A 23,377-nucleotide genomic window follows, 5' to 3' on the forward strand; every position below is an offset into this window, starting at 1 on the left:
ATGGTGTGTTACTTTCTGCTTTATAACAAAGTGAATCAGCTATACATATACATACATCCCCATATCTCCTCCCGCTTGTGTCTCCCTCCCACCCTCCCTATCCCACCCTAGGTGGTCACAAAGCAGGCGCTGATCTCCCTGTGCTTTGCAGCTGCTTCCCACTAGCTAGCTGTTTTACATTTGGTAGTATATATAAGTCCATGCCACTCTCTCACTTCGTCCCAGCTTACTCTTCCCCCTCCCCACGTCCTCAAGTCCATTCTCTACGTCTGTATCTTTATTCCTGTCCTGCCCCTAGGTTCCTCAGAACCACTTATTTTTAAGGTTCCATATATATGTGTTAGCATATGGTATTTGTTTTTCTCTTTCTGACTTACTTCACTCTGTATGACAGACTTTAGGTCCATCCACTTCACTACAAATAACTCAATTTCGTTTCTTTTTATGACTGAGTAATATTCCATTGTATATATGTACCACATCTTCTTTATCCATTCATCTGTTGATGGACACTTAGGTTGCTTCCATGTCCTGGCTATTGTACATAATGCTGCGATGAACATTGTGGAACATGCCTTTTTTTGAATTAAGGTTTTCTCAGGGTATATATATGCCCAGTAGTGGGATAGCTGGGTCATATGGTAGTTCTATTTGTAGTTGTTTAGGGAACCTCCATACTGTTCTCCATAGTGGCTGTATCAATATACATTCCCACCAACAGTGCAAGAGGGTTCCCTTTTCTCCACACTCTTTCCAGCATTTATTGTTTGTACATTTTTTTGATGATGGCCATTCTGACTGGTGTGAGGTGATACCTCATTGTAGTTTTGATTTGCATTTCTCTAATGCTTAGTGATGTTGAGCATCCTTTCATGTGTTTATTGGCAATCTGTATGTCTTCTTTGGAGAAATGTCTATGTAGGTCTTCTGCCCATTTTTGGATTGGGTTGTTTGTTTTTTGGATATTGAGCTGCATGAGCTGCTTGTAAATTTTGGAAATTAATCCTTTGTCAGTTGCTTCATTTGCAAATATTTTTTCCCATTCTGAGGGTTGTTTTTTCGTCTTGTTTATGGCTTCCTTTGCTGTGCAAAAGCATTTACGTTTCATTAGGTCCCATTTGTTTATTTTTGTTTTTATTTCCATTTCTGTAGGAGGTGGTTCAAAAAGGATCTTGCTGTGATTTATGTCATAGAGTGTTCTGCCTATGTTTTCCTCTAAGAGTTTTATAGTGTCTGGCCTTACATTTAGGTCTTTAATCCATTTTGAGTTTATTTTTGTATATGGTGTTAGGGAGTATTCTAATTTTATTCTTTTACATGTAGCTGTCCAGTTTGCCCAGCCCCACTTATTGAAGAGGCTGTCTTTTCTCCATTGTATATTCTTGACTCCTTTATCAAAACTAAGGTGACCATATGTGCGTGGGTTTATCTCTGGGCTTTCTGTCCTGTTACATTGATCTATATTTCTGTTATTTTGCCAGTACCATACTGCTTGATTACTATCGCTTTATAGTATAGTCTGAAGTCTGGGAGCCTGATTCCTCCAGCTCCGTTTTTCTCTCTCAATTGCTTTGGCTACTTGGGGTCTTGTGTTTCCATACAAATTGTGAAATTTTTTGTTCTAGTTCTGTGAAAAATGCTAGTGGTAGTTTGATAGGGATTGCATTGAATCTGTAGTTTGCTTCGGGTTGTATAGTCATTTTCACAATGTTGATTCTTCCAGTCCAAGAACGTGGTATATCTCTCCATCTGTTTGTATCATCTTTAATTTCTTTCATGAGTGTCTTATAGTTTTCTGCATACAGGTCTTTTGTCTCCTTAGGTAGGGTTATTCCTAGGTATTTTATTCTTTTCGTTGCAGTGGTAAATGGGAGTGTTCCCTTAATTTCTCTTTCAGATTTTTCATCATTAGAGTATAGGAATGCAAGAGATTTCTGAGCATTAATTTTGTATCCTTCTACTTTAACAAATTCATTGATCAGCTGTAGTAGTTTACTGGCAGCATCTTTAGCATTCTCTTTGTATAGTATCATGTCATCTGCAAACAGTGACAGCTTTACTTTTTCTTTACTGATTTGGATTCCCTTTATTTCTTTTCATCTCTGATTGCTGTGACTAAAACTTCCAAATCTATGTTGAATACTAGTGGTGGGAGTGGACAGCCTTGTCTTGTTCCTGATCTTAGAAGAAATGCTTTCAGTTTTTCACCATTGAGAACGATGTTGGCTGTGAGTTTGTCATATATGACCTTTATTATGTTGAGGTAAGTTCCCTCTATGCCTACTTTCTGGAGGGTTTTTATCATAAATGGGTGTTGAATTTTGTCAAAAGCTTTGTCTGCATCATTTGAGATGATCATATGGTTTACTCCTTCAGTTTGTTAATATGGAGTATCACATTGATTGATTTGCATATATTGAAGAATCTTTGTATTCTTGGGATAAACCCCATTTGATTATGGTGTATGATCCTTTTAATGTTCTGTTGGATTCTGTTTGCTAGTATTTTATTGAGGATTTTTGCATCTATGTTCATCAGTGATATTGGCCTGTAGTTGTCTTTCTTGGTGACATCTTTGTCTGGTTTTGTTATCAGGGTGATGATGTTGCCTTGTAGAATGAGTTTGAGAGCGTTCTTCCCTCTACTATATTTTGGAAGAGTTTGAAAAGGATAGGTGTTAGCTCTTCTCTAAATGTTTGATAGAATTCGCCTGTGAAGCCATCTAGTCCAGGACTGTTGTTTGTTGGAAGATTTTTAATCACAGTCTCAATTTCAGTGCTTGTGATTGGTCTGTTTATATTTTCTATTTCTTCCTGGTTCAGTCTTGGAAGGTTGTGCTTTTCTAAGAATTTGTCCATTTCTTCCAGGTTGTCCATTTTATTGGCATAGAGTTGCTTGTAGTAATCTCTCATGATCCTTTGTATTTCTGCAGTGTCAGTTGTTACTTCTCCGTTTTTATTTCTAATTCTTTTGATTTGAGTCTTATCCCTTTTTTTCTTGATGAGTCTGGCTAATGGTTTATCAATTTTGTTTATCTTCTCAAAGAACCAGCTTTTAGTTTTATTGATCTTTGCTATTTCCTTCATATATTTTTCATTTATTTCTGATCTGATCTTTTTGATTTCTTTTCTTCTGCTAACTTTGGGGTTTTTTAATTCTTTCTCTAATTGCTTTCGATGTAAGGTTAGGTTGTTTATTTGAGATGTTTCTTGTTCCTTGAGGTAGAATTGTATTGCTATAAACTTCCCTCTTAGAAGTGCTTATGCTGCATCCCATAGGTTTTGGGTCGTTATGTTTTCATTGTCATTTGTTTCTAGGTATTTATTGATTTCCTTTTTGATTTCTTCAGTGATCTCTTGGTTATTAAGTAGTGTATTGTGTACCCTCCATGTGTCTGTCTTTTTTACGGTTTTTTTCCTGTAATTGATATCTAGTCTAATAGCATTGTGGTCGGAAAAGATACTTGATACGATTTTAGTTTTCTTAAATTTGCCAAGGCTTGATTTGTGACCCAAGATATGATCTGTTTTGGAGAATGTTCTATGAGCACTTGAGAAGAAAGTGTATTCTGTTGTTTTTGGATGGAATATCCTATAAATATCAGTTAGGTCCATCTTGTTTAATGTGTCATTTAAAGCTTGTGTTTCCTTATTTATTTTCATTTTGGTTGATCTCTCCATTGGTGAAAGTGGGGTGTTAAAGTCCCCTATTGTGATGGTGTTACTGTCGATTTCCCCTTTTAATGGGTGTTAGCATTTGCCTTATGTATTGAGGTGCTCCTATGTTGGGTGCATAAATATTTACAGCTGTTATACCTTCTTATTGGATTGATCCCTTAATCATTATGTAGTGGCCTCCTTTGTCTCTTTAACAGTCTTTATTTTAAAGTCTATTTTGTCTGATATGAGAATTGTTACTCCTGCTTTCTTTTGATTTCCATTCGCATGGAATATCTTTTTCCATCCCCTCACTTTCAGTCTGTATGTGTCCCTAGGTCTGAAGTGGGTCTCTGTAGACAGCATATAAATGGGTCTTGTTTTTCTATCCATTCAGCCAGTCTGTGTCTTTTGGTTGGAGCATTTAATCCATTTACATTTAAGGTAATTGTCAATATGTATGTTCCTATGACCATTTTCTTAATTGTTTTGGGTTTGTTATTGTAGGTCTTTTCCTTCTCTTGTGTTTCCTGCCTAGAGATGTTCCTTTAGCATTTGTTGTGAAGCTGGTTTGGTGGTGCTGAATTCTCTTAGCTTTTGCTTGTTGGTAAAGATTTTAATTTCTCTGTCGAATCTGAATGAGATCCTAGCTGGGTAGAGTAATCTTGGTTGTAGGTGTTCCCCTTTCATCACTTTAAATATGTCCTGCCACTCCCTTCTGGCTTGCAGAGTTTCTGTTGAAAGATAAGCTGTTAACCTTATGGGGATTCTGTTGTATGTTATTTGTTGTTTTTCCCTTGCTGCTTTTAATATTTTTTCTTTGTATTTAATTTTTGATCGTTTGATTAATATGTGTCTCGGCGTATTTCTCCTTGGATTTATCCTGTATGGGACTCTCTGTGCTTCCTGGACTTGATTGACTATTTCCTTTCCCATATTAGGGAAGTTTCAACTATAATCTCTTCAAATATTTTCTCAGTCACTTTCTTTTTCTGTTGTTTTCTGGAACCCCTATAATTCGAATGTTGGTGCATTTAATATTGTCCCAGAGGTCTCTGAGGCTGTCCTCAATTCTTTTCATTCTTTATTCTGCTCTGTGGTAGTTATTTCCACTATTTTATCTTTCAGGTCACTTATCTGTTTTTCTCCCTCAGTCATTCTGCTATTGATTCCTTCTAGAGAATTTTTAATTTCATTTATTGTGTTGTTCATCATTGTTTCTTTGCTCTTTAGTTCTTCTAGGTCCTTGTTAAACGTTTCTTGTATTTTCTCCATTCTATTTCCAAGATTTTGGATCATCTCTACTATCATTACTCTGAATTCGTTTTCAGGTAGACTGCCTATTTCCTCTTCATTTTTTTGGTCTGGTGGGTTTTTACCTTGCTCCTTCATCTGCTGTGTCTTTCTCTGTCTTCTCATTTTGCTTACTGTGTTTGGGTTCTCTTTTTCGCTGGCTGCAGGTTCGTAGTTCCTGTTGTTTTTGTATCTGCCCCCAGTGGCTAACGTTGATTCAGTGGGTTGTGTAGGCTTCCTGGTGCAGGGGACTAGTGCCTGTGTTCTGGTGGATGAGGTTGGATCTTGTCTTTCTGGTGGGCAGGACCAAGTCCGGTGGTTTGTTTTGGGTTGTCTGTGACCTTATTATGATTTTACGTAGCCTCTCTGCTAATGGGTGGGGTTGTGTTCCTGTCTTTCTAGTTGTTTTGCATAGGGTGTCCAGCACTGTAGCTTGCTGGTCGTTGAGTGGAGCTGGGTGTTAGTGTTGAGATGGAGATCCCTGGGAGAGCTTTCACTGTTTGATATTACTTGGAGCCAGGAGGTCTCTGGTGGACCAGTGTCCTGAACTTGGCTCTCCCACCTCAGAGGCACAGGCCTGACACCCCGCAGAAGCACCAGGACCCTGTCAGCCACATGGCTCAGAAGAAGAGGGAGAAAAAAAGAAAGAAAGTAAGAAAAAAATAAAATAAAGTTATTAAAATAAAAAATTATTAAAAATAAAAAATTAAAAACTAATAAAAAAGAAAGAAAGAAGAGAGCAACCAAATCAAAAAACAAATCTACCCATGATAACAAGCACTAAAAACTATACTTAAAAAAAAACGAAAAACGGATAGACAGAACTTTAGAACAAATGGTAAAAGCAAAGCTCTACAGACAAAATCAGACAAAGAAGCATACACATACACACTCACGAAAAGAGAAAAAGGAAAAACTTATATATATATTAAAAAAGAGCAACCAAATCAATAAACAAATCTACCAATGATAATAAACTCTAAATACTAAACTAAGGTAAACATAAAACCTGAAACAAATTAAAAGGAAACTCCAAGTCTACAGTTGCTCCCAAAGTCCTCTTCCTCAATTTTGGGATGATTCGTTGTCTGTTCAAGTATTCCACATATGCAGGGTACATCAAGTTGATTGTGGAGATTTAATCCGCTGCTCCTGAGGCTGCTGGGAGAAATTTCCCTTTCTCTTCTTTGTTCGCACAGCTCCTGGGGTTCAGCTTTGGATTTGGCCGCGCCTCTGCGTGTCGGTCGCCTGAGGGCGTCTGTTCCCTGCTCAGACAGGACGGGGTTAAAGGAGCAGCTGATTCGGGGGCTCTGGCTCACTCAGGCCCGGGGGAGGGAGGAGTACGGAATGTGGGGCGAGCCTGCGGCGGCAGAGGCCATAGTGACGTTGTAACAGCCTCAGGTGCGCTGTGTCTTCTCCCAGGAAAGTTGTCCCTGGATCATGGGACCCTGGAAGTGGCGGGCTGCACAGGCCCCTGGGAGGGGCGGTGTGGATAGTGACCTGTGCTTGCACACAGGCTTCTTGGTGGCTGCAGTGGCAGCCTTAGCATCTCATGCCCGTCTCTGGTGTCTGCGCTGGTAGCCGCGCCTCGCGCCCAACTCTGGAGCTTGTTTAGGCGGTGCTCTGAATCCCGTCTCCTCGCGCACCACGCAACAATGGTCTCTTGCCTCTTCGGCAGTTCCAGACTTTTTCCCAGACTCCCTCCCGGCTAGCTGTGGCTCACTAGCCCCCTTAAGGCTGTGTTCCCGCAGCCAACTCCAGTTCTCTCCCTGGGATCTGACCTCCAAAGCCCGAGCCTCAGCTCTCAGCCACCACCCACCCCGGCGGGTGAGCAGACAAGCCTCTCAGGCTGGTGAGTGCTGTTCGGCACGGATCCCCTGTGTGGGAATCTCTTCGCTTTGCCCTCTGCAGCCCTGTTGCTGTGCTCTCCTCCGTGGCTCTGAAGCTTCCCCTCTGCCACCCCCCATCTCCGCCAGTGAAGGGGCTTCCTAGTGTGTGGAAACTTCTCCTCCTTCACAGGTCCCTCCCAGAGGTGCAGGTCCTGTCCCTATTCTTTTGCCTCTGTTTTTTCTTTTGTCTCTGTTGTTTCTTTTTTCTTTTGCCCTGCCCAGGTACATGGGGAGTTTCTTGCCTTTTGGGAAGTCTGAGGTCTTCTGCCAGCGTTCAGTAGGTGTTCTGTAGGAGTTGTTCCACGTGTAGATGTATTTCTGATGTATCTGTATGGAGGAAGGTGATCTCTGCGTCTTACTCCTCCACCATGTTGAAGGTCTCCTTCAGTGTCTTTTTCATTCCCCCTCCTTGCAACTTCTGTGTCATCTTTATATCCTCCACATTGCTGATCATTTAATTGGTACTCAGTAAATAATTATTAACTGAATAATTAAATGTTCTGTAGTAAATATCTTCGCTTCCTTAGTAATGGACTGGTTGATTTAATCAGATTAATTCATAGCTAATATTAGCTCTCTGTAGAATCAGGTTCTGCAGATACAGCTTTATATTTAAACATGACCATAGATAAGTTTAAACTTACTACAGGAACTGTTGTGTGCTGACTTTTAACCTCTTCCCTCAAACCTCCCGTTCTGATTAAATTATTTAGAATATCACTCTAGAAAGTTTTTTACCTGTATTGGACTAGACATGTTGTTGGTATTTCCTGACCTACCTCGTAAGATATTTAGAAAAACTAAAAGGAAGAATGGAACTGAAATGTTACTGAGAGGGACTGCCTTTTGAGAGATAACTGTTGCCCTGAGAATCCTGGGTCTTATCCCAACCTGCCTCATAGTGTGACTAACAAGAAATTGTCTTTGTAAGAGTCATATGCTGAGCTATACTGGACACTGACTCCAGGGGAACTTGAACTTTGAAGGGAGATTGTGAGGAAGAGGCTAATAATGCTGTGAAAAACTTTCTGGGCTAGTGTAGGAAAGCTGGACCCATCTATGATGGTCTTTGTTCATTTTAGTATATTCAGTCAGTGGGACTGTTTCATCAAGGAAAGAAAACCCAAGTGTTTTGCTCCTTCTGGAAAGAACCACCAGGGACATAAAAACTAGAATTACTACTTATTTTTGTTCTTTTAAAAAAATGTCCTTCACTCCTTTCTGGCTTTTTTGGGTTTAGCTTTTCCCTGTAGAGGGCTATAAAGTTAGTTCTTGAGGCTGAGTGTTGCTGGTCGTTAAATGGCCATCTCTGCACAGTAGACTATATACATTTGGGATTAACTGAAGGAATTTCACTCTCTCATCAACAGTGTTCCAGTGAGTGCATTTTGTTGGAGTATGAATGGGAGCAGAAGCCTGCAGGAAGGAGCTGCTCAGACAAGGAGTGATAGAACACTTAAAACTCCCTTGATATCTTTAATAAGAGGATTCTAAGGAAGCCCAGTCCCCCAAACAGAGAGACTTCCTGGTTTAGACTGGCAGAGGCTATGGCCTGACAGGTTGCTATCTCCACCTCAGGCTGTTCCCCAGCAGTTATGTGAGAGATGCTAGACAGATCCACAGTGATCTGCTAATATCTAGGAGTGCAGTGTTGTTTTATTGACGATAGTGTTTTCTTTCTGCCTTGTTTTGTAGACTGGTCAAAAGAATGGATTTTACAGAGGCTTACTCTGACACATGCTCCACGGTTGGACTTGCTGCCAGGGAAGGCAATGTTAAAGTCTTAAGAAAACTACTCAAAAACGGACGTAGTGTTGATGTTGCTGATAACAGGGGATGGATGCCAATTCATGAAGCAGCTTATCACAACTCTGTAGAATGTTTGCGGATGTTAATTCGTGCAGGTAAAGTAAATTCGGGGTGTGGGAGGCTGGGCTTGCAAGCTGGATTAATAAAAGAAAAAAAATGGTAATACATGACTTATTAACAGTAGTATTTGTTTACCTTTGTGTAACCATACAGTAACTGCTTCTGTGTTATTAAGAATGGTAAGATTGCCTACCTTGAATTATATAAGTATGGTGTTCCAGCTGGACATTTAGAAATGTTGCCCTTTATATGGAAGTGCTTATGCCTGGCCGATTTTTATTGCTAAGCTAGGTGATGTGGCAGAAGTAATCTGCTGTTTTAATTTAAGCATTTGGTACTTACTGGTCATGTTTATTTTTTATTCCTTCTCCAAAGAAAAAGAACAGTGCTGCCGAAATTGAGGGTATGAGTGTTTTCCTTGAATTAGTCTTTTTTTTTTTTTTAATACTTTTCAGTTTCCTGAATTTGGGGACTTTTACCAATTAGTTTGATTTTGTACTTGCTGAGGACACAGAAGAGAACAGGACAGACAAGGTCCCTGCCATAGTGTTTTTATTCCCTTTGGGGGTAGGGGTGGGAACAGAATAAATACCTAAACAGTTAAACAAGGTAATTTCAAAAGGTAAAAGTGTTGTGGAAAAAATAAAACAGAGTAATGGGACAGAGAGTAATCATGTACATCTCTTTCCAGCTCTGTATTGGGTAGACTTCAAAGCTGGTAGGTTGAGATCAGCCATGTGGGAGTAGTTACACCATAGAAATCAGCCAGTGTTACAAACCAATTCTATAAACTTTTCTTTTTTCTTTTTTCACTCCCTCAGAGCCAGTTACACAGCCAGCACACAACTGAGTGAGGGGCTCAGTAAATGAGACTAAATGAGACAATGTGACCCTCAGGAAGCGGGGTGTGGGAAGAGAATTAATGGTGATTGAGCACTGCTTTGTAGCAGTCATTGTACTAGATGCTTGATTTACATTATTTATCTAAATATGCAAAACTGCTATTGAGAACACGTTACCCCCATTTTATTGAAAAGACCAAGGCTCAGAGAAATTGACTTGTCAAAAGTTATGTAATAAACCAGGATATTTGATTTGAACCCATTTCTCTCTGACTCTAAAGCCCATGTTTTTCCACTGTAGTATGTTTCCAGCGTTTAATCAAAGTAAACATTTTTAACATTCAGTTAATTTAAACTGAGTTTGAATATAACACTCCATGTTATGACACTCAGTGTACCATTTACATTTCATTAATCATGGACATTCATATTTTTCTCCCCTGTGTACTTACCATCACCAGTCACTTAGAAGGTAGACTTTTGGGACCATAGCTCATCAAAATTACTAACTCGTTACTTCATGGATGGGAAAGAAAGTAATCCTCAAAATATTTTTGGTGTGGCTTTTTGTTTGTTTTGTTTTAAGGGATGAGAGATGACAAGGCTAAATTCTCCAAATCATAATACAGGAAGTTTATCATGAATGCTTTTTAAATCACGTGTTCTAGAGTCTATTATAGTTGAATGTTTAAAGACATTGGAAAGATAGAGTTTATGTCTCAAATGTAAAAATACATGTTTTCAGAATTTGTTTGAAGTTAATTCTATAGCTTGAATTCCCAAACTATCTCTAGTGACAAAGGCATGGATTTTTTGTTGTTGTTATATATTTATTTTATTTATTTATTTTTGGCTGTGTTGGGTCTTCGTTGCAGCACGTGGGCTTCTCATTGCAGTGGCTTCTGTTGTTGCGGAGCACGGTCTCTAGGCGCACGGGCTTCAGTAGCTGTGGCACATGGGCTTAGTTGCTCCCCGGCATGTGGGATCTTCCCGGACCAGGGCTCGAACCTGTGTCCCCTGCATTGGCAGGCAGATTCTTAACCACTGCGCCACCAGGGAAGTCCCCAAAGGCATGAATTTGAATATTTGTTTCTAGTCAAAAAGTTCATTCCAGATATACTGTTATCTCTTCCCACATCAGTTTTATGTTATAATTTTTTTTTCCTTTTAGCTGCTGAATAAAATTAGGCAGGCTTTTGACTTAATGTGTTTGAACTGGCTATTTAAGTCATCTATGTTTTCTTTTAGAAGTTAAAAGTACCTTCATTGTTAATGACTATTCTTTTTTAGGCTTGATGTTTTTGGAGGGTAAGTCACTCATAGTTAACTGTGTGAATAGTTGATATAAATGGTCAAATAAAAATTTCTCACAATTTGTATTAGAGTTCACTATTATGAAATAAATTTTGGATAAATCTAATTTATGTGCAGTACATACACAAAGATTAGGGTAGGGGTAGGGAGATAGGAAATAGGGTTTGCAGAGTGTAGGAAGCAGCTATATGACTTATTCTAGGAGGTGGTGACATTTTTGGTCTCAGTTTTCCATGAGTTTGGTTGTTCTGTGTAGTTGGAACTAACGTCCAAAATTCTGTCAGATTTGGTTACTTGATTCACTAGAAAAATCAAACTAAAATGAAGCAAAAGGGCTATATAGCCTATTGGTCACTTTCAAAAATGTTTTCTATATTCCCCTGGCTCATCCCTTCTTTTGTAAATTAAAGTCCATACTTAATTCAGATCCACTGCCTTCTAAAAAAGATTATAATTTAAACTTTTCTGGTTAGTTCAAGTTCATAAATATTTACCAGTGGGGAATGGTAGCTGACTACTTTGTAAAATGTCTAGCTAACATACAGCTTCATGTAGGGAGGTATTTTAAAGTGCTGGTGACGTACAAACATTTCTAGTCTTGAAGAGTGAAGTGAGGTCTCTTCCGCTTAATGATGACAGTAGCATCTTCATATCTGTAACCAGTTAACTTGTTATTATGGGTTAATCTTAAAAGTTTCAAAAGCAAGTTTGACATTTCTGTCATTCTTTATACTTGCTATACCTGTGTTTTATATGATTCATAATTCTCTTGTCCCTTGTAGCTCAGCTGGTATACATAAAATTGTCTTTTATTATATAATTTCCGCCTCCTTAAATTCATCTAATATTAGTTAACTGCCAGAGATTCCTGAAACATACTTTTTATTAGTGTACTAAAGTATGAAGGTGCTCAGGCCTAGACAAAAAGGATGGAAGAGTCTTAAAAGGTTAGAAAGGCTTTGCTTTACTGTCTTCATTTTAGATCCAGAATCTAGCCTAGAAATCATACATGGCCTTTTCATTCAAGTTGGAGAAGAACACTGAAGTATGGATTACTTAGAAATTTAATATGCATATATATATATGTATATATATTTCACTTTAGCTTTCTGTATAAAGTATTAGCACAAATAACAAATTTGCTGTTCTTCTGTATTGGCAGTTTAGTGTAATAGGTACTGAGATTTCATGAAGTTTATTAAATCTTGAAGAACAATAATGATCTTCAGTGACAGTTAATCATGCCATTCTATATTAAACCATTTGCTGACGACAGGTCACTTAAACTCTTGCAATTAATTATAACGTACTGTGAACAAGTACTTTTATGTGGCCAATATATGATCTAATAATTCATAGTACTTTTTATTAGTTCATGTTAAGAAAATATTACACTGTTATACTGGGCATGATAACAGATATTGGAAATCCTTAGATAAATAAGGCAGTGTAGTGTAGTGATCAAGTGTTGTGTTCAGATGGACCATGTTATTTTACTTATTCTAACTTTAACACATGGTTTAATAGTAAGTCTAGCTTCCCCCCAATATATTCCTTCTTTTATTTTTCTAAATTCTTTGTTATACATACCTGCCCTCCGTAACCCCATCAACTTGAGTCACTTTACAAGTATAAAACCAATCAATGAACTAATACCCAGCTCTGTTGACATTTTGATTAGAATTATAATAAATTTATTATTATTTTGGGAAGAATCAGCTTGTTTATAATGTTGAAATTTTCTATTTGGGAGCTATTTACATATCTGTATCTATATGTATCTGTGTGTTCCTAGTTTTTCATGTCTTAACCTTATAGTTTTGTGGATATCTGAATATATGTCAGCTTCTGACTAATCTGGGAACACTGTTTTCATGATAGGAACTTTTAAAACATAACTACCCTATCTTGCCATTTAGTTGTGTATCTGGTAAAGTTGGAGGCTGTTTATTTATGCTTACAAGCTGTTAGTTGAATATTATTATGGCTTAGACTGACAGTTTCAGCAGTTATGATTGCAGGAATTACTTAAAACAGATGATTATTGTAGTCAGGAGCGTTAGTTTTAATTCTGGTATTTCAAGAAAATATTATTTAAAGCTTTTTTTACTTGTTTATTTTTTGTTTTTGTTTATCAATGGTCTCAGAAATGCCTCGCCCATTCAACCCACCGTTCTATTGTGGGTTTAGAATTTTATTGTTTTGGAAGCAAAGGTAAGAAAGTCACTTAATATTATCTTTTGCTGTGGACTTACAAAAAATTTAATGTGGACATTGTTTACATAATTTGAATGTTACCAAAACTTTGAGATTTTCATAACAAACCCAGAAAACTTAAGTCAACTCATAAGTTCCTTATAAATCGTATGCCATTGTTCAGTTTCTTTGGAGTGCATTTTATTATTTTAGAAATGTAGGCTTCATTAATGATTAGAATGTAGTTTTAGGTTAGAAAAGGAGTATTTGAAATACCTTCATCTTATTAGTTGAGTACAAGGAAGTAATGCTACAGGTGAGACCATTTTCCTCATGGAAATTTAGAAATAAAAGAATCAAATTTATTAATATTTCAGTAAATTTTGGATCTTGCTTTTGTGTTATTACTTTTCAATTCTTGCTGCTCTCCTTCCCCCACTTACCAAAAATTAGAGAAGAGAAAATGAGTGTGTGGGCAGAATTTGTATTAAGACTACTGGGAAGCTGTTTATACTGTGACCCTTGTAGAACTTTTTCTTGATTTTCTAGAGAGTTTTAAACTATGAGACCTCCCATTTATAATTATCTTTTAATAGTTTGTTAAATTCTTCTTGGAATCTTTGCTTTTTAATCCAAGAAATAGAAGTGATACCTTCTAATTGATAGTTTTTTATTCTTTCATAGATTCATCTAAAAACTACATTAAGACAAAGACTTTTGAGGGTTTCTGTGCATTACATCTTGCTGCAAGTCAAGGACATTGGAAGATCATACAGATTCTTTTAGAAGCTGGGGCAGATCCTAATGCCACTACCTTAGAGGAAACCACACCACTGTTTTTAGGTGAAGTATATTATTTGTGGTACAGATACAATTTTTTATTTTTTGCTAAAGAAACTAAGCTTAATTTTCCCTAAAGCTGTTGTATTTATAGTATATTCTCTGGCAAATATTATACTGTCACTTCTTTGATTTTGAAACCAAAAGGTATTTTTAAAGGTTCTTTTTTGTTTTCTACCCTTGGGTGATAGCATTTGAGAATATCTTTTAAATATTTACTTAAAGTTGTAAAACCTGTTCTGAATTGTAGTCATTATCATTGTTCTCAATGTTGTTCTGAAGACCAGGTAGAGTTTAAATTGTAGCATTAGTTACAGGGTTACCTGTGAATGTTTTATGTTTGCTTTTGCTTTTTCTTAGCATTAAGAAATTAAGAATGTTTTATGGAAGAAATCATGAGCTAAACCTTTAACGCTAGTTAATTTGTTGCCTATATGGATCACTATTCAGACTTCTTCAGTTATGGTCTGGTTTTCTTTTTTTGTTTTTTTTTTTGCGGTACTTGGGCCTCTCACTGTTGTGGCCTCTCCCGTCGCGGAGCACAGGCTCCGGACGCGCAGGCTCTGTGGCCATGGCTCACGGGCCTAGCCGCTCCGTGGCATGTTGGATCTTCCCGGACCGGGGCACGAACCCGTGTCCCCTGCATCAGCAGGTGGACTCTCAACCACTGCGCCACCAGGGAAGCCCTATGGTCGTTTTTTAATTCATTAAGAACAAAGGCCAGGGACTTCCCTGGTGGTCCAGTGGGTAAGACTCTGTGTTCCCAATGCAGGGGGCCTGGGTTCGATTCCTGGTTGGGGAACTAGATCCTGCATACTGCAGGTAAGAAATCCGCATGCAGTAACTAAGAGTTCACGTGCTGCAACTAAGAAGTCCACATGCCGCAACTAAGAGTCCGTGTTCTGCAAGTAAGACCCGGCGCAGCCAAAATAAATAATAAACAAACAAACAAATAAGTAAATATTAAAAAAAAAAAGGCCAAATTCTGAAGGGCATACTTCTAATACCTGTCTTTTTAGCTTCCTCCCTCCCTTTCATCCTGTTTGTCTTTGGGGACATTGTGGCCCATAAAGTTTAGTGGAACATGAGAAAGTTAAGAGAATAAAACATTTGTACAGAATCAGTGTATTTGGATTATAGTTTTGGTCCTGCCACATGTAATTCATATGTTCATTTATTTACTGTATGCTTCAGTTTCCTCACTTATAAAATGAGAGTAATAGTACCTACCTAGTCTTTATTGGGCTGAGAATAAAATATCTATGAAAATAATCTTTTCCTTGTAAACTTAAGAATATATATTCTTAAAGTTATGTGCAGTAGAATTCATTCTTTTTAGTGTACAGTTTTACGAGTTTTGATGTATGCATAAAAATGTGTAATGACAATGACAGTCAAGACACAGAACCGTTCCATCACCTTGCAAAATTCCATCATGCTGCCTATTTTTAATCAACCTTTTCCCCCTACCTCACCCCTGATAACCACTGATCTGTTTTCTGTTTTCATGCCTGTAGTTTGCTTTTTTCTTTTTTGGCTGTGCCTTGCAGCTTGTGGGATCTCAGTTCCTTGACCAGGGATTGAACCTGGGCCGCAGCAGTGGAAGCCCAGAATCCTGGGCCACCAGGGAACTCCCCTGTAGTTTGTTTTTTTTACAGAATGTCATAAATATATATGAAACAATACAACATGTAACCTTTGAGACTGACTTCTTTCACTTAGCATAATGCTATTGAGATTCATACATGTTGTTGCATGTATCAGTAATTCATTCCTTTCTTTCTAAGTAGTATTCCATTGTATGAATGCACCACAATTTATCTATTTACCAGTTGATAGACATCTGAGTTTTCAGTGTTTGGTGATTATGAATAAATTGCCACAAACTTTTGCACACAGGTTTTGTTTGAATATAAGTTTTCATTTCTCTTGAATTAATATTTAGGATTGTTGGTTAGTGTGGTAAGTGTATGTTTAATTTTGGAAAACAATTTGTAAGTTTCTTATATAGTGACTCTCCCATTTTGCATCCCCTCCAGTAATGTTTGAGAGTTTCAGTTGTCGTACATCCTCACCGTATCACTTGGTATTGACAAATTTTTCTTTTTTTCTTTTTTTACATTTTAGTCATTTTAATAGGGATTTAGTGGTATCTCATTGTGATTTTAATTTGTATTTTTCCTGATTGCTAATGATGTTGACCATCTTTTCATATGATTATTTGCCATCTTTCCTTTTTTTTCTGTTCTTAGACAAGTGTTTTGTTTTGAAATAATTTCAGACTTATGGAAATAACAGTACAAAGGATTCTTGTGTACCTTTCACCCAAAGTCTGTTCTTTTGCCCTGTTCACTATATCATTTTTTCTCCCTATATATTTATCCATGTATTATTTTTTTGGAACCCTTTGAGATTAAATTGTAGACATAAAGCTTCTTTACCCATAAATACTTCTGTGTGAACTTCCTAGAAGCAATGAAATTCTTTTATGTAACTGCCATAAAATAATCAAAATCAGGAAGTTAACACTGATACAGTACTGTTGTTTAATCTACAGATTTTATTCAGGTTTGCCAGTTGCTCCACTAATGTCCTTTTTAGCAAATAAAAAAAAATTTTTTTAATTGGTTCAGGATCAGTCCAGGATTATTTATTATATTTAGATGTTATGTCTCTTTAGCCTCCCGTAATTTGGAACAGTTTTTCAGTCTTTATCTGTTATGATTTTAGCATTTTTGAAGAGTTCAGGCCATTTATTTTGTAGAATGTCTTTCAATTTGGGTTTGTTCGATGTTTTTTCTTGATAAAGTACAGGTTATACATTTCTCCAGGAATACCACAGAAGTGAAATGGTATCTTAGTGCATCTTATCAGGAAGAAAATGATCCATTACTGGTGATGTTAATTTATAAAAGTGTTTTAAATATGTGATATATACTATTATGAAGATGTTTCATGGAAGCCTTGCTGTAATATGGTTTGAGTTTCCTAGAGGGGAGATTACTTTTTATGTAAAGTTTCTTTTTTTTTTAACCACATCCACATTTAACCCACTTCAGATATTCTGTACAACTACATAGTAAGCTTAAGCTTTCACTGAAGCCGTGCTAAGTGCAATCTCTATTCTAGTTGTTATCTTCAAGGAATCTAACATAGAGGCGTGAACAAAAGGAATTAAGTCCTGTAAGAGTTAGAAATAACGTGTTCAATGTATTAAAAGAGGGAAAAATAAGTCACCCTGGGATGACAGAGGAAGATATCATGTGCAGAGTACTGTATTAATCGTAACAGCAAAATTTATTAAGCAGAGAATGTGTACCAAACCCTGTGTCAGATGTTTTACATGAATTACCTTGTTTAATTTTCACCATGATTCTATGACATATGTACTATTATTATTTCTACTATCACAGATGAGGAAGTGTGAAAACACTGTATTTAGGATCAGAAGTTCTGTATTTAAGTTTTGATCTTTCTACTGTCTGTGTATTGGTTAGAATAGCATTTCCTGAATTGATTCAGTGAGCTATTAATAGATGTTCATTGACAGAAGTATTCCTGATCAACATATGTTTGGGAAATGCTATGTTCTGTATTCCCCAGTGTAGAAAAACAAAAATTAGTAGCCATGTAGCTTTATGTGTCCACCTAGTCTGCAGTATCCTCTGTACTCTATGTTATCCTGTTTTAGCATTTTCATAGTTCTTATCACTGGCTGCAATTATTTTATTTATTTGCTACTTTGTTTATTGACTCCTCTCACTAGAAAGAATGTTCCATGAGAGCAGGGATTTTATTTATCTTGTTCACTGTTGTAACTCCCAAACTCAGATCAGTGTCTGGTATATGGTAGGCATGCAGTAAATTATTTGTTGAATGAAAGAATGAAGGTCTCTGAAATAGCTTCTTATAAAATATCACTTATTTTTTTTAAATATCACTTATGTTAACTTTAATCCAGCATTTTGAAATGTATTTGACCTTAATATTATTTTTATTTGTGGAACACTTAGGGGGACTATCTCAAAAAACATTAATATTCCATGGGACTATTTGAGAAATGCTAGCTTGATCACTTAGTTTACAGTTTCAAAATATAATAGTCCCATTTACTAAATTCAGCATCGTGCTTACTTATTATATAACTATTTGGAGAAAATTAGAGATGCAGAGTTTTTAGTGATTTATATTTCAGGATATACTTGCTGTTTTTTATGTTAATGAAGGAAGAGTTGCCAGGATAATTCACACCAGTGAAAAACTTTAAATCACTTATTTTTAGTGATAGGATTTATTTAGTTTCTTTGGCAGCAAACTACCATCCTAATTATGTTTTGTATTGGCTAATACAAAAAATATTTTAACTCAAGCAGAGAGTTTAAGCCCAAGGATATATAGTACATAGAGTACTCAGCATGCTCAGGTACTGCATCAATTGTATTAGGTCCTTGTTTGGAAGTAGAGGGTTTTTTTGTTTATTTATTTATTTATTTATTTATTTATTTTTGGCTGTGTTTGGTCTTAGTTTCTGTGCGAGGGCTTTCTCTAGTTGCGGTGGGCGGGCCTCTCACTGTCGTGGCCTCTCTTGTTGCAGAGCACAAGCTCCAGACGCGCAGGCTCAGTAGTTGTGGCTCACGGGCCTAGTTGCTCTGCGGCATGTGGGATCTTCCCAGACCAGGGCTCGAACCCGTGTCCCCTGCATTGGCAGGCAGATTCTCAACCACTGTACCACCAGTGAAGCCCGGAAGTAGAGTACTTTTTAAAAAGGAAGAGAAAAGGAAAAGTGCAGGCTGAGCTTTTTCAAAAACATAGTGACAAAGAATGGATATGTGACTCTTCAGTTAGGTGTTTTGTTTAGTTAGGTGTTGTGGGCTCTAGTGTCTGCTCTGACCCATAAATAATATGACAAACTTTAGCAATGTGCTTTACTTACCTGTATATTTCTCCCTCTTTTAAATAACCATAGTGATCTGTGTTTCCATCTATAATGGAAGAGGTTTTTTTATTAAAACAAAATCCAGAACACTTCAAGGTTTGCACCAAGCTATAGATGATAATCTCTAGGTAAGGAAGAGTGGTTGGACCACCTGGACTTAAAGTGAGAAAGGGGGACTGCCTGTCTAATATAGCTTCCTTCCCCATCTGTAGCTTTATCTTTCCAAACTGTTCATTGCTGAAACTTTGGAGTATGTTACCCCTCCCCGCTAGGGAAGCTATATTCCCTTGCATGTTGTAGTACCTATCCTGTGGCCCAGTTAACACCTAAACTGGGGGATGAAGGGATAGAAAATGAATACAGAACTATGGAAACGTTCAGGTGACTGCAAAAGTCATCAACATTAGTGGTGTGTCATTATGATTGAACTAAAGGCTAAATGCAGACAGTAAGAAATTTTACTACTCCACTGTTTATAATGGGAATATCTTTCCTACACAGAACTCACCAAGATTTTCATAAAATGGAGTTTAGAAGGAAGCTTTTCAGTTCAATGACAGTAAGAATTAAAATGAGAAAATCCCACAAATTCAGGAAACTTCTCCTCCGTATCTTTCCACGTGAAAATTGTTCTTATAGAACATCATTTGCTAACATGCAATTTAAAGTTTATGTTTAACAAGGAGTCTACCTCTTATTTCCTTTCTTTACTGTTGTCTTCTCTCTCCACTCCCCTTCCCTTGCCTTATAAATGCATACACAGTAAATATTCTAAGGATAGATTTGTAAAAACTGCTTTGGAAATATGAATACCATTATTTATAAATATAGTAGATTTAAGTGAAAATATAGCTGATTATATAGGAAATAGATTTTCTTTTTATTTTGCTGTATTTAAAACAGCACTGATAAATTGGAGGCTCAAATCCAACCCAGTGCGACCTCACAGAACAATTTCTATGAGAACTGCACAGCATGCTGTTTTGGCTTTTGATGGATTATTTTTCATTTTTTGTTCTTCTGAGTCTCTGCTTAGTCTGTGTAAACTTCAACGTTAAACATAGCTGTAATGTTTATTAGGAACAAAGTTTTTTATAAGCAGTGTTATGTGAGGCCGCCTATTTCAATATTGAATTGTAAAATATGTCATACTTTAGCTCGTGTGGCCTATCCTTTAACTCTGACTCTGTTGATATATTCCAGAGTTGAACAAACCAACTTGTATTTCACTTTTCACTAGTATTTTCATGGATTAGTGATCATTCATAGAGTTATTTTTTGAGGTGCTATGAACTTTGAGGTGTAGCATTCATATATTTAATATGTATTATATTAATTAAACTTAATCTTTGGAGTTATTTTTAGATCTTTCAATGGAAAGATTAATCATCTTCCTTAAGGATTATAACTTAAGCATTTTTATTTGAGGACATGTTCTTGAAAATAGGAGTTTGAGTTTTCTCAGGTCTGAAGTATGGCTGTTCACTAAAAAGTTACATTTTAAAAATGTTAATTTCATGTTCTATTTACTTTCTTGATGTAACTTTTTATTATTTTATATCATACTCTTCAGTGCTTTAAGACTGTATCTTTTCATTCCTTAAGATAAGCAGTTTGAAGCTAGTATATTTATTATCTTTCTTGTGTTACCTTCGTATAATTAAATGTATTTACGCTATCTGTCATTTTATTAGTCATGTTTGATTGATAGAATTAAACTTCTGGCTTTTAAAAATGAAGAAATCAATATCCCTGTATTCTCCTGTGTAACTCTTTTTCTTTTTTCTGTCCTTTGCCAAATTTTGTTAGTTATATTGTATTAACGTTGTCAGTGGAAATAACATTTTGTATCCTATTCTGGCATCTTAATACCTTCATTTTATTTTATTCTTATAGTTATGTGGTTCAGTAGCTTAGAAGTTTATCATCAGTTATTTTGCCATGGTTTTTCCAGTCTTGTTTGGTTAACTAAATTCTTCCTTTAACAGAGTCCTCTGAAAGGACCCATGGGAATAATGTTCCTTGAGTTCTTGCATGTTCATAATTGAATAATTAATTAAATTAAATTAATGAATTAATTTACTTTTTGGCCGTGCCACGCTGCAGCTTGTGGTATCTTAGTTCCTCAACTATGGATTGAACCCAGGCCCTTGGCAGTGAGAGTGCAGGGTCCTAAACACTGGAGTGGTCCTTGGGATGAGGGATGTTTTGCCACATACTTTTTCTTTGATAGGGACTCCGCAGTGTAATGATCTGTTTCTCTAAGCAATACTGTGGAGATCATACAGAGGTGGCTCCTATAAGGAAACTACTGCTATATGAGTACTTCAAAAACGTGAATTGGATAATTACAGAAAGTGGTAGAATTCACTTTTCTAGCTCAGCTATCTAAATCAAACGTTTCTCTTGACTCTGTTGGTGGGGAGACATATGGAAAAATGATAAGGTTTTTGTCTTCTAAGACTTTCATGTGATTGAAAGATGTGTTTTTCTGGATATGATCTCTGATGGCTTATTGCCCATTTGACTTCTTTCTGTCAGAAACAGAGACATGTCATTGGCAACATGTAGAATTAGATTGGGGTACTGACCACAATCTTTCTGTTATATTCCTAACATAATGAATTTTGTCCATTTGGTCATGGTTTTTACCATCAGTATACATCTTTAAGATTGTTAGTCGTTGAGCAGACACGAGGTCCTTTGTAAGAAAGAAGTGTAACTTTTCATTACAGTTTTAGAAAAAATTTTTCTAAGTAGCAATCAAATACTACATTTCAGACTAAGGATTCATGGCCAAGACACATTATAGAAATATATCTGTATATATAGGGAGAGTGGTTTGAAATTATGATATATGTCTTTGATGGGAAAGCCTTACTTTATAACCATTCTGATTATAAAATTTAATTATGAAATAAATAACTGTGGGTAGTCCTACTTACCCAGTGACATTCTTGAAATAATTCTCCATCCTTGCCAGTCACTTTGTCGGAGTGAAAAGTTGAAACTAACATATGCTGTCAGTGGAGTTAGTATAGTACTTTAATAGTTCTCCTGTCCTGGGTATAGGTAGTCTTAGAAAAACATAAAATCTGAGGGGACATAGAATAAATTCAAAACACTAGAAAAAAAAATCACTTGTCATTGCAGTCTAGTTTCTTTTCTAGTGCCACCAGGTGTCAGTGTAACCACAGGACCAAAGAAATACACAGTAGATAAAATGGCTACGAACATTCTTTTTTGCTTTGTGAAAGAGGTAGGGAAAAAAGTTTTATTCAAATTAGATATACAATGGAAAGATTATTTTCAGTGAATTGTAGAGGAAAATGAAGTGCATAATGGAGAATAGAGTACATGTAGAATTTAAGAAGCATAGATACAGTTAAAAATTCATATATAAATCAAATGTACTAATAGAATACGTAGGTGATCTCTGAGGCCCTCAGAAATCACCAACCTGTTGCTATAACTAGAGGAGATGGACAGCCTGTGGTTAAACTGTTCATTACAGCCTTGCTGACTGTGATGTTTCTCAGTAGAACTACTGTCACAATCTGAGCCTCAAGATGAAAGAGTATATTCTAGCTTATAGATGTAAAACTCAGCTCACTGCAATTTGCATTTGGTACAGAACTTGTTTACGGTAATTCCCTAAAACAAATAGTCACATTAGGCATTTTTCCAAAAGCGTATTCAATAGGATAATTACGTTTTAAAAAATCCCTCCTTTAGAAATTTATTGTTTAATGAGTGCTGCATTAAATAATGATCATTGTTTACTATTTTTAGTTAGAGTTTAGTAATCCTAGTTAGATTTATTACTTACATGTATGTATAGCTCTGCCATATTTCTCCCAGATGAGAATCCTATGTTAAGTCCATGTCTTCATGAAATCTTCATGTGGGGCTTGTGACTGCACTCAGTGTGCTACATGCCTCAACTGAGTTTTGATTTTGGTTAGAAGTTATATGTGGGTCAGCAGCTGCTTCTACTTCCTTGATTTCTCCTTTTCAACAATATTTTGTTATTCAGGTTATGTTATCCCAGATTACTTCTTTTTCCCTCTTAAATATAGGAAATGGAAAGATGTGTTTCTTCAAAAATATAAATGTCTCCCTAGAAATTATTGCAGGTAATGATGTTCTCATATCATTTTTACTTTGTTAGACTTTTGATGTTACAGGTTTCTTCAGCACAATAACCTGACCTGTTGTGGGAGGGGCAGTGTCCCTGCCATCAGAGCTTCTGTTTTTTCTTTTCTGCTGTCTCAGCTAGAGTCTTACAGACAATACCTGTTTGGATTGAAGGGAGGAAAGCCTTTCTCCCATCTTTGTGTGTACCCCAGACACTTTGAGCTCTGTCTTCCAAATGGGGTGTTTTATTTCATATTTATTCTTTATCCTTGGGCTCTGGTCTCTGTTCAATGCCAGTGTAATACCAGATCCTATGATTCTGCTTTCTTTTTCTCTCTGGGAATCCACAGTACTTTTCCAGGTTCCAGAATTACTCATTTCCTTTCTGTCCTTGAACACCTGCCC

General features: G+C 36.7%; 1 protein-coding gene across 3 annotated transcripts in view; it reads left to right on the top strand.

Annotated features, from left to right (window-relative positions):
* ASB3 (ankyrin repeat and SOCS box containing 3) overlaps positions 1-23,377 on the top strand; it is a 95,559-nt gene that overhangs the window by 25,015 nt on the left and 47,167 nt on the right. For 2 of the 3 annotated variants that reach the window (XM_019942631.2, XM_019942632.3), the window contains exons 2-3: positions 8,534-8,742; positions 13,744-13,902. In XM_019942631.2, the coding sequence (XP_019798190.1) occupies positions 8,547-8,742; positions 13,744-13,902 (355 nt within the window). In that variant the 5' untranslated portion in view covers positions 8,534-8,546. Of the gene's footprint in view, positions 1-8,533; positions 8,743-13,743; positions 13,903-23,377 lie in introns of those variants that run through there. The other variant, XM_073791368.1, reaches the window with a different exon arrangement.

Source organism: Tursiops truncatus, chromosome 14 (assembly GCF_011762595.2).
Source record: "Tursiops truncatus isolate mTurTru1 chromosome 14, mTurTru1.mat.Y, whole genome shotgun sequence".
In the NCBI taxonomy this organism is placed as follows: Eukaryota; Metazoa; Chordata; class Mammalia; order Artiodactyla; family Delphinidae; genus Tursiops; species Tursiops truncatus.